General features: G+C 42.8%; 1 protein-coding gene across 7 annotated transcripts in view; it reads right to left on the reverse strand.

The window, feature by feature from the left end:
* The window catches only part of CCDC50 (coiled-coil domain containing 50), a 42,407-nt gene that overhangs the window by 13,751 nt on the left and 16,510 nt on the right, over window positions 1-12,146 (reverse strand). For all 7 annotated transcript variants that reach the window (XM_021536854.4, XM_021536851.3, XM_085587793.1 and 4 more), the window contains exons 2-5: window positions 10,771-10,833; window positions 9,312-9,441; window positions 5,379-5,469; window positions 2,560-2,677 (exon numbers count right to left, since the gene is read on the reverse strand). In XM_021536854.4, the coding sequence (XP_021392529.3) occupies window positions 2,560-2,677; window positions 5,379-5,469; window positions 9,312-9,441; window positions 10,771-10,833 (402 nt within the window). The remainder of the gene's footprint in view (window positions 1-2,559; window positions 2,678-5,378; window positions 5,470-9,311; window positions 9,442-10,770; window positions 10,834-12,146) is intronic.

Here is a 12,146-nt window from a genome sequence, read left to right on the forward strand (position 1 = left end):
ATTATCTCTCTACAGCAGCTTTTCAAAATGAAAAAAAAAAAAGCCTTGAAGCAGATTGATTTGAAACAGAACTACACATACAACCCCCCACCAGAAAAACCCTGCAGCAGCAGAGTTTGTTTTATAGTATCTCAAAATATTTAAAATAGATTTCACTGCACATGAACTGCATTCTGTTTTAATGAATAGCTCTGTCTCACAATCTATCTAGATTTCAGAGAGAGAAAAACAAACTTCACACTAAAACTGAATGTTCCCTTTGACTCATTCTATTCAGAAAAAAACTTTTTCAGGGCCAGCAAAAATAGAGCCTACAGAAAGTCCACCTTCAAAACAAGTCTGTGTGACTTTTATCCAGAACAGGTGTATTTTTAAAAGTCCAAGAAGTGTAATAGGAACTGCTGTGGTTGCTCTTTAACTGCTTGGATTTTTTCTGTTCAGTTTTAGATCATACATATGATTTTCAGAATAGAAATACCCAATCAAACAATCCAAGTGACTTACTGAACAACAGAGACCAGAGCCTGAAAGCAAGAGTCAGTTTTTGAACAATAGTCACAAGAGTGTAAAAATTAATTCAATTTTGTCATTGAGAAAATCTCAATAAATACAACAGCAGAGAGCAGAAAAACACAAAAGAGCAAAGCCTGGCTGTGCTGGGAAAGGATTGCTGCAGGTAACACAACCATGCCAGACAACCCAAGCAGATAATTTGTTTTTGGGGTATTTCAGGGTGATTAATTCATCAACAGGTGCTGGTTCCTGTGGCACCTTCTGCAGGGACCATGTAAACACTCCACAGACCCTGGTGTTACTCTCTGAAGCAGCAAGTGACTGAGTGAATACCAAAATGTTTTTCATGGCACAGGCAGTTCTGGGAGGAACTCTGCCTTTTCTCATGTTTATTTTTCCACTTTTAAAGAGCTCAGATTGCTTTGGAGCAATAGACCTAATCCACATTCCTCCTGGATGTGGATAAATTTTTTACCTCAGTCTAAAACAATAAAAAAACTACCAAAACCACACCCCACGAAAACAAAAGCAATTTAAACAAAGCAAGGGCTTTTTATTTGTTTCAATTTACAAACTAACGAGGACAAGACAAACCAAGGCTGCTGAAGCCTAATCAAATGGTGCTCAAGTAATTAAGAGTTCCCAGAACAACAAGCTAGATGATCCAGGAATAAAATCCACTCCAATTCTTTATAGCTTTTAAGGAGTGCAGATCAAGTGCAGCACTGCTATGACTGGTCAGGCAAACACCTCCTGCCTCACCTTCAAAATTCTGGATTATTGCAGGAAGAAAACTTAGACCCCCAAGATATCCTGCTCTCCAAATCCAAACCACAGTCTTACTTCAGGAAGTCACAGGCTTTATCAGCTGATTTGTTACAAAAATCCATCTTGTCCTACCATCTCTGCATGCACACTTTTTGCCTATGTTGTATTTTTTCAGACTTCTCCCATTTAATTCTGAAAACCTGAAGAGTGCGTTGGCTGTAGGACTCCAAGATCAATTTTTCCCAGCTTTGTACATGTAGAAGGGCTTGTGATCATGAAGTTTCCACTTGGTTACTGTTTTGCACTTTTGAACTTTGTGCTTTGTACTTTCTTGGCTATCTTTGAACTTCTTCCAAATTGAAACTAAAATACTTTATGTAAGTTCAAATAAAGGACTTTAAAACTGCCAATGGCATTGACGTTAAAATGAGAAATGAGGTTTGATCTTCATCTTCACAATCTGTTAATCAAAAGCAACCCATCTTTCCCACCACATTTTTGAAGAAAGAACATAGGAACCACCACCAGCATAGCAAAGCCATCCCCAGATTGCTCCATAATTAAATACACCCTGATTCTCTCCTCCCAGTTTAAAGAATGTCTGTATTCAATCACAGAAGCTGACCAAAAAGAAGCAATAGAGAACTGTGGATCAAATCATTTCCACACTGTATAGTCCCAGATGATAATCACATTAGAGACATTCTGTGGATATGACCTTGTTCTTCAGCAAGTCATTCAAGGCAGTTGTGCTAATTTTACAGCTTGGGTACATACCTGCAAGGAGCTATCTTTGAAACACATCTCCATGAACCAGCATTTATTCCTTCATGTAGCTGTGCCAGTATCACAAATGAACACATGGAACTGTCTCTCTTCAAATGAAGCATGGAATTTCACCAACATTTCTCCCCCACACCCTTGGTGTCACACAGCAGTAACTACTTTATCAGCCACTGTCTTCTTCCACAAGCACTTCTAAGAAATGCATGTGTGGCTGTACTTGCACATACACAAATCACACTGCCTGCCCCTGTCATTTAGGCCACCTTCAAGGACAATAAAAACTATTAAATTGTCTTCTCTGCTTTTTTTTTTTTTTTTAACTAAATACTTCCCAATTATAAAATAATCTGATTCTGACTCCGGAAACTGATGTAATGCAGGGTTAAATGCAAGACTGTAGATTAAAGTTGAGACTGAGGGATAAAGAGTTGTCAGACCACCAGGTTTACCTACACTGCCACGATCCTGAGCTTTTATCTTGCAGAAACATACCTCCATTTTCTGCATAATAGCTCTCTTCATAGCATGTGTGTCCCTGGGACTCTGGGTAGTGCTTCTTGCGCATTTTTTCTTCCTGCAACTCTTTCTGTTGTAGGAGACGGGCAATATCCTGCAAAGATGGAAGAAAACAGACATTAAATCACCACTAAAAAGTATCTCCAGATTCTTTTGGTCAAATTCTTTATTCAATTATTAAAATCCTTACCAAAAAAAAAGTTTTAATTTTTCAGACACAACAGGTACTCATATTCAACCCCTGGACTGGATGAGGCTTTCAAATTAATGAGTGACACAAGGGACCATGTCAGCAACCAGGAGTCAGCCAGTATTCAACCAATAGTCAACTCAGCCCAGTACTGAGATTCCAACATCATGGCAAACTCCCAGGCGCCCACTCCTCTGCACACAAGCCTGATAAGCCCTAATGGACAAAGCAAGGCAGAAGAGACTACATGTGCAACCTCAGGCTTTCAACAAGGATTTGGAAGTCACAGAACTGCACAGCCACTAATGGCAGTGGGCTTGATCTCCTCCCTGCACCCTGCCAAAGAAAGAAAAGCACAGAGACAAAGACTGTCCAGCTAATGGCACTTCTGACTGGAAGGAGTTCCCAGAGCAAACCATGAACTCACTTCACACTGGCTGTAATTTGCAGGGACTACAGGATGCCAGGCAGGGAAATGCATCAGTTTGACAGACAGAGACTTGAAGGAAAAGAAAATCGAAAGGACATTAGGAAGAGCAAACTAGGCACAAGGCAGGAGCACAGTGGGGACTGCAGCCATTTGTCTTCTGTCACAGTTTTGGTAGATATGCCAAAGAGAAGAGCACTCCATTTTTCTAATTGGTTTTCCTTTGAGATGACTAATGGATCAACAAGGCCTAGGAACTGCTAACAGCTCCCAGGGGCTTGCTCCTCTGAGGCCCACGAGCTTGTGAGTCAGTGAAGCCAGTCTGGAGCTAGGGAGCAGGGAGCAAAGCTGGGAGATGCCAGCAGGGCATGCTGCCCTTAGAATGCTATTCATTTAAGCCTTCCTAATCCTCAGGACCTTTACAGAGCCATGCATGTAAAGTGGACACTGTAGGCAGGAAAGGCATGGCTGAAATGCAAACTAAGAGTCAACACCCTCGAGAGCCAAGCCAGCACTGGAGAACATTGGATGACTGCTTAAGTACAAACCATCATTTCAGGATTCAGGTAAGATCTGTTCTGAAACCAGCTTTGTGGAAAATATGGGGACGCCACAGGCTCCTTCCAAAAAAACAAAACAAAACAAAACAAAACAAAAAACCCAACAGAAAAAACCAACAACAAAACCTCCACAAACTCCTTCCCCTGACAAGGTTAACCTTTCTAGTAAGTACTGTAAGTCTATAAATATACAAGCTAAAGCACATTATCTCCAGGACTGAGACAGCTCAGGACTTGCAAATCCACACAAACTACTTCTTACAAACAGGATTCATAAGCAGGCAGGGCAGGCAGGCTTAGTGCCTCATTTAAAATACCTGCACTCCAGAAAGGATCTGCCTCAGTCCTCAGCTACATTTCAGACACACTTGGGAACTTCCCGTGCACCAGTAGGAAAAGAGAGAATATTTATGACTTCTCCTTGCTTTAAGCCACAGTCAGCTGAAGTCTGCTCCCAACTGCACAAGATGGTCAGCAGGGAGGTTTGACAGGCTTAAAGGACCTGTTGTCAGACCACTGACATCCCTGAATTTCTCTACATAAAGCAGGAAGGAAAGGTGCAATTCCACAAGTCAACATTAGTTTTGCATCTCCTTCACCTTCCTGATAAAAATATGACAGACCACTACAGAAATTCTGTAGCCAAAGTGTTCCTCCCACCCTGTTAGCACAAGCTCCTCTTGCAAGCCAAGCCCTAACCATCTGTCTGGGCAGCCTTTCAGTACTTGCTTGGAATTAATGGTAGAAGAAGAATATGAAGTCTTGCAAAAAAACCCAATACATCTGTCAGGTAAGGGCAGATTCTTATTTCAGGCTCTGCCAGGAAATACAGCCTTGTGTTCAAGGTCTTCCTAATATAGAGAATGCCACCAGGCGCCTCTTGAACATCTTGACACAACTCGGGCTTCTCAGAAACCATCTGATATCAAAAAGGGGGACAAACTCCAGGTTCTCACAGGTTCTCTACTCTGTGGGTTTCTTGAAAACTCAATCTGACAGGCTGATCCACTGAGGTGGCCAACAAGCAAAACCCTTTGTTCACCATGAACAAACCACACCACTCACTCTTCTCAAGCAAAAGGAGCAGAGAAACATTCTGAAGTCACAAAAGGAATTTGCTTACAGATTCCTTACAGCAAGAAACTGTAACAGGGTGTTCAGGCTCTGAAAGACAACTGAAGAATGGAGAAGCCAGAAAAAAGATGGCTGGGCTGAGAATCCTGCTGAAAATCTTTCCATTAAAGACAAAGAAATAATGGCCCAGTATTCTCCCAAGAGCAGTCTTGCATTTGAGAAAGCAAGCAGGTCTCAGAGTGTATAAACAATTACAACTTCCTATAACACGGCAATAAACACCTCAGCAAGACTTACCTATTACGTGACCTCTTCATTAGCAAGGCCACTGTCATCAACAACCCTTATGACCCTTGAGTGTGAGGACTATGACTGTTATCATATTCCTGTAACAGGATTCCCCAGAATCTCTGTGCATACAGAGATCTGTCATGACAAGGACTGCCACCATGCAAGTCAACTCCTGTGGCTACTGGCCAAGAAATGTCTGCCCTGAAAGGGCTGCTACAAATAGCCCTGCCATCCCTGCAGCTTTAAAGGTTACCTCATCTTTTTCCTCTTGCCTGCGGCGCTCCTCCGCTTCAAACGCGAGCTTCACTTGGATTTCCTGAGCAATCTCGCAGTCCTGTCGTTCCCTAGAAGGCAAGGAGACAGGGATTACAGGCAGCTGCAGTCACAGGCATCAGTCAGCCTGGAGAAAGGGATAAAAGAGCTAAAAAAAAAATCCACCCAATTTACACAAAAGAATTATTACTCGGTGTTAGTGCAGAGCTATGAATCCTCACCAGGGACCAGGACTCCCTGTACTTACTGGTGGCCAAATTTAGAAAATACTTCCCAAAACATCCACAGAGTAAAAAGTAAAAGAGATTCATGGGCAGATTGCTAAGAAAGGAGATAGGTACCACAAAATAGGGCAGGCCAAGGTAGTGCTCAGGAGTCTGCAAACAGCCTAATTCTGCTGGGTTTTTGTACTTGTGGTATCTAAGGAGAGGTTCAGGGGTATGGTTAATGTAGGCACTTCTGGGAAGTGGCTTTCACATGTAAGCCAAGAAGAAAGTGCAGGAATATGGTACATAAGCCAAGTGGAGGCTGGAGGTGGCAGCTCAGTAATGAATGAGAAATGCCACTGAGGTGGGACAAGATACGAAAGCAGGACCAGAAGCAAGAGAGCAACAAGGGGGAAGGAGCCACTGCCACAGTGCCAGTGTGGATGGAGGAACACAAGACTACATTTACAGGGGACAGGGAGAGATCAGGGCAATTGAGACATGAGAGGTTTGGCTGTGCAGACAGACCAGGAAGGCTGAAAAGCATCTGCAAGAACAGAAGGACTGGATATGTGGCAAGGGTAGAGAGGAAGGACATTGCAACAAGAGGGTTTAGAGAATAGATGTCACTAAGAAACAACTAATTTGTCATAGGCAACAAAAAGGCACACACAGCAGGAAGGAACAGAAGATTATTTCTGTCAACAGCTCCTTGGAAGCAGACCTCTGGACCAGAGTTACCAATAGGTCAAACATTTCAGGATACGAGTTTCTTTTGTTCAGGTAATAAAACCTGGCAATTTTTGTGCATGCCTGTGTGTGTTTCACTCTGGGGACAGATCTGTTCAAAGCCACAAGAGTTCACACAGCAGCAAATCTAGTTCTTGAACTTGCTTTTTAAAAGGACTTTGGCAAACCTGGCACCAGCAGAGAACCACAGCTCCCAGGAAAACAATAGCTGAATAAGCAAATCCTAGGGAGCAGGCTGTCGGTGGTAGTGGCTCCCTTACAACCCCAGGCCCTGAGGACATGAAAGCAGGTAGAAAAAAAGTTAGAAAGGTCAGACACATCAAGGCATTGCACGTCTCCAGTTCCCCTGGCACCTGTGAGCAGAGCTAAGGTGCCAAGTTCATCAGCACAAACTGATTTGCTAAATGCTTAAAATACATCCTATTGAAAACAAACAGGACAGAAAAACAACTAATCATCTTTCAGAGCCAAGGCAACAAGGTCATTCCTCTCTGTTACCAGCAAAGCACCAGAAGTACTGCAAACACAGAAGCATTTTCTTTCTGATGACATGTCTTGGAATACACCACATCAATTCCTGAGAACAACAGTTACAGGGAATTAGATTTGGGGGTTTATTGTTCAGCAGTAATTAAATACTGAGACTTGATTACTTAGTCAACATAAACTAATGTACTAACTTGTGTGAGTGTAAGAAAAAAGGTTCAAAAGCTTTGACAGCTCTTCTTGCCCTTCAGTTTCCTTAATGTGAGCTCAAGTGCCAATCAGACCCCAGAAATCAGCCAGAGCAACATAAACACCACCATTCCTGAACATACAACTCATGTGTCCTTCACTCCTGGGCAGCCAGAAGTGTTAATGTTGGGAAAATTCTACATCAGTTTACAAAAAAGAGAAAAAAACCTAAAAGTTTGTGTGATCAGAAAGCTCCCTCCCATTCACAGGGACTGCATATACTAGTTGCTGCCAGATGAGAAGGAAAAAAAGGGATTGTTTAAGGGAACTGTTCAAAGGAACTGTTCACATCAGTGCAATAGAACTATCACAGCACTGGGAGCAAAACAGGGAAAGAACATATTTTCACACTATTTTATTTTAGCAATCTTGCTACTATGCTTAGCAGTGTGCAGGCTGCTCAGCTAGATGTGAGAAATGCTTTTTAAGAAGCATGAAAATCAGTTTTGATGCTTCCCTGAATTCTTAAAAAGAAATGTTTCTATTCTCTCATTTATCTTTACAAAGTCTTTCTAAGAGAAATTAAGATTTGAAAAAGAGAAGAAAACCAATAAATTTGATGAGCTTTTTTGTTTCCTGTTTCTAAAGTCCCCTTAGTTCTGCCCTCTTACTCCTCCCATCACCTTGTAGCATCAAACTGTCCTAGATGACACAGAAAGCAACAACAGGGATTATTTTGTTGCCAGAACATGCTACTCTTGGACAGGGAAGAGACAGTGGAAACGTACAAAGAATTAAGAAAGAGATCCAATTACAAAAGGATGCCTCTAACTTATTTTACTATTCTTGCAGAAGAGCTCCTGCTCTCAGAAGCAGAACTGCTGCTGACATAACATTTTACATCAGCAATTCTGCCTGTGCTTTGGCTCACAAAGTTCGTAAATCCCATTTTACAGAGTCCTACAACAAGAAAATTGTTTGCAGCTCCCAGCAAGTAACAAAGAAGAATCATGGCTGCCATACAAAATCAATTTTTATGTTGTCATTTACTCACTCACATCTCTAATTTGTAATAGAGACAAAACTATTGAAAAAAAGAACAGATTTGAGAGATACATATGTACACAAGGTCTGGCCCAGTGTGCTGGGAACATTGAAAACAGTGGCTGATCTGTCACGCCCCAGCTTCAAAGCTTTATGAGCTGCTGCTTTGAAGCCAGTCCTCTATCTCCCACATCTGCAACACAGAGCTCTTCTGCTCTGTCACTGGTCCTGTCAGATGAGCCACCCAGGCTCATCAGCTGCCACCAACTGCACCTGGTGGGTGGCATTCCAGAACCCAACAGAAGCCAGGAGGCAGCACAGCTGCTGGGAGATGCATCCTGCCTTGCAGACCTTGTATGTGCAGGGACCCCCATCTACCCACCTCTCATGAGTGGGATCTGGCTGAGCCCTGTCCCATGAACCATCTGTTACATCCAGTGCTCTGCAAGTCCACTCTGGATTGGAAAGCAGTTTGTTTTGCCCTGTGCTGCCATGTTTCACTTCTACACCAGCTCCACAGCTGAGGCACACGGAGAGCCAAACCACAGACCACAGGGTTAAGATGTGGCGTGTGGGGACTGAGCAAACCTGCAGAGCAAACTGGATCAGTCATTAAACAACCTCCCACAGTTACTGCAGAAGTCAGTGACTGCAAGAAAAGGCCAGTCCCCCAGCACCCATCCCCACTGAGCCGCCCTGGAGCAGCAATTCCCCTTCCCAGGTCACTTCACACTGAATAGCTGCAAGCACACTCAGGGGCTGTCGGTGCACCAGGACACCAAAAGCATCACACCCAGTTCCTCAAAAGCATTCATCAGGCACAGGACAAACACACCAATTTCTGCAATTTCCCTATGAGACAGATTCCCTGTAGCACTGGGTATTTCTGTGGCACAGTTCCTTCACTCTCAAACTTAGGGACAAGGTCAACACAAGTGACCAAGTTGCCCCATTTTCACAACAAGCAGTAGAATGGGAAGGCTCCTTCTCATGGGCAGGCAACAGTATTAGTAAGGCAGAAGGGGCTCCAAGACTACCTGCTCCCACACTGCTCTCATTCCTCTGTGCCAAAGCCTGGTATCACTACTTTTACAGCAGTGGACAGCCAAAGAAAAAAAGAAACAAAAGCAAAAGGCTGATGAACCTCACACACTGTCAACTCAAAGCAGCTGCTTTTATTAGTGCTCTGACCAAATGGAACTAGCATTCCCATTCCAAGATCTCCAGCACAAACTCACAAGTCTTTTTGGTGTTTCTGGATTTGAGCACGGGCTTTCTTATCCTCCTCTTCTTGCAGTTGCTTGGCCATCTGCAAGTCATGTTGCACCAGACGATTACGCTGAACATTTGTGGCCAAGTGATGCTCAACTGGAAATAAACACAGACAAGAAGCCTCAAATCAGGCTGCAGAACTTCACTGCGTGAACAAGATAAACCAAGTGGGAGGGAGATTCTAGCCTAAAAAGGAAGACAGATCTTGGCAGGGAAACACCAAGCAATCCCTCTAAAGGTGGGAAAGTCCTGAACTGAAATTATGCTAGCAGCTTGAGATTGCCTCTTTTCAGCACTGAGGGGGCTGTATACGGTTCTGATACTAAAACAAGTTCTGCATATCTTAAACACATCCAGGTTTATAGGGAATGGTTTTCAGGCTTTGAATTTCATTTTCTGACCACAGAAAATCACCCTAGTCAAATGAAGTAGGTCTGGGAGGGTTCACCAGAGGCCAGCGAGGATGAGCTGACCTAAACCACTATTATGGATACTTCCCTAATTTGTTCTCAATAACCTCTGAAGAAGAAAACTCCTCTTACTCTCAGCAGAATCAGTTCCAAAAATCACCCTACTTTTATATTTAGCAACAGAGCAACTGAGGGCTCCAGTGAGTCCTTTACCATACATGGATATTGCTTGCCAGAAAAAATGGCTACATGAGCTGCAGTCCAGAGTCCTCTTTAATTCAATGGTTTCAGGTTCCAGCACCAAGGGCATAAGCAGCTGCACACTTGGTGGAGCAGCAAGAATGGCATTAGCACCTGGTACTGGCAGACACCAAATCCATGAGAAGCTGATTAGAGAAGCTACCACACCTGAAACTGCAACGTAAACATACTCAAAGTAACAGATAAGCATGTAAAAAAATAATAAAAAAAAAAAAAAAGGCACCAGTCACTTTGAAGTTTCTGGTTGTCCTTTTTTTCCTCCTTTATAAACTCTTCTATTGTACAGCTGCCCTACCTCAAAATGTCTGAAAAGGAAGGCTCCTTTCAAAAGGCAGACACTCGTAATTCTGAAATAAGTAAACAAACAGACCTCTTCTGGTGGTACTTCAGGTCAGACTATAAAACTTGAAGCTTCCAAAATTGCTAGTCATTTCTAAAAACCCTGTACAGCAACAAAACCCCAAGTGCACTCCTACATGTAATTTTATCATAAATGGCATCAACAAACTCAACTCTAAAGGAGAGCACAAAATTGAAATATAAAATGCAGCTATCTCTGGGGTACAATGAGAGCTGGAGCAGAGAGAAGTGCAGCGTTACAGGATAGTGAAGACAGCAATAATAAACTGTATTCCATTAAAAGGAAAAAAATTAAATAAAAGCAGGAAGCATTTTTCTTAGCAAAATCAAATAAAGCCAGATATCTGTTGGGACAAGCTTGCTTCAGTTTGTTCTGAAGATCATTGCTACTTACTCTCTTGTTCCTGTAAATTATGGGCCAAGGTATGATCTTCCAGAATAGCAAAGTCTCGACACACTGAACAGGGAAACAAAGTAAAGAGAATTAGCATCAGAAAAACCAAAAACAAACAAAAAAAGAAGCATCAAACAAACTATGGCAGTCAGGGGAGCATATGAACTTCTGACAGTTTCTACTAGCCAAGGTCTGGAACTGTGTTTTTTCCACCCTCCTGCCATCATGTCTATTTTTGTGTGCATTTATTTCTTTGTCCTTGCTGGCATAAAATGCCTTCTCCACTGTCCCCTCGACCTCCACTTCAAGAACAGAACAGTCCATGGATCAGACCTTATGTACAAACTTCTGCATTCCAGTCAAACAGAATATATATTATATAATTTTACCAATGCCCACACTGACTGCATTAAGCTAAAACCAAGGGCAAGCATTTGTGTTTGCTGTGACTTTCTGTGCCAGGTTAAAGAGTCTGAGAATAGTATTTTCATGGCACAAAGGGTACATGCACACTGGCACCTCTCCAAAGCTGAGCAGACTGAGCTCCATGGCTCTCACTGTAAAGCATTTCTATCAGCTCAGATATCATTTTCAGTTGTTTCTTGTAAGCTTCACTGACTGTCTAAAAGCAGATGCTGGATTTGCATCTAGCCCCCAGATAAGGGATCAATCATAGCGTAAGTAGGGATAACGACAGGTTCTTCAAAAGATGATGAAAATGACCTTGAAATAAGTGAAATGGGAAACAGACAAAGTCCCTTTGGCACCAGTTTAAAAGCAGCAGATTTTTGCCAATGCCTATCACTTTCTTACTTGAACTTTCAAAGGAATGCTACCTACGCTGTAGAAAAACACCAGAGTATATTTTTAACTTGTTATGATAGGCAGTAGGGCAACAAAACACAAGCCTCATACATACTGGGACAGGGACAGACACATAGCATCAGGCTCAGCCTTTTGGTGGCAGGTTCACATCAGCTTCTCTGTGAACCAAAGACAGACAGTAACCTGTCCCCCCAGACTGCAGAATGGGGCCCCTTTTCACAGATCTGCCAGACCTGGGGCTTCTGCCTGCTTTGAGGGGAGTTTAAGACAGTGGCACCAAAAAATTTACACTACAGAGGGAGGTCTGTAATTTATTTCTCCCTCAATGTGACAAGCTTAGCAGCTTAACAGCACCCACAGAGGGGATCTCCCACTTGAAACACATCACAAAGCAGAGAGCTACAAGGTGCTTCTGAAGCCACAGAGGGAAATACAAACTCCTTCCGCTGCATTCTACTGGCAAAACCTCTGGGGAAGACCAAGATTTCTCTTTAGCAGAGCATAGGCACAGCCTAAAAGATAAACTGAAAATAACCCCAAAACCCCCAGAA

This window comes from Lonchura striata, chromosome 9 (assembly GCF_050655825.1).
Source record: "Lonchura striata isolate lonStrDom1 chromosome 9, ASM5065582v1, whole genome shotgun sequence".
Classification (NCBI taxonomy): Eukaryota; Metazoa; Chordata; class Aves; order Passeriformes; family Estrildidae; genus Lonchura; species Lonchura striata.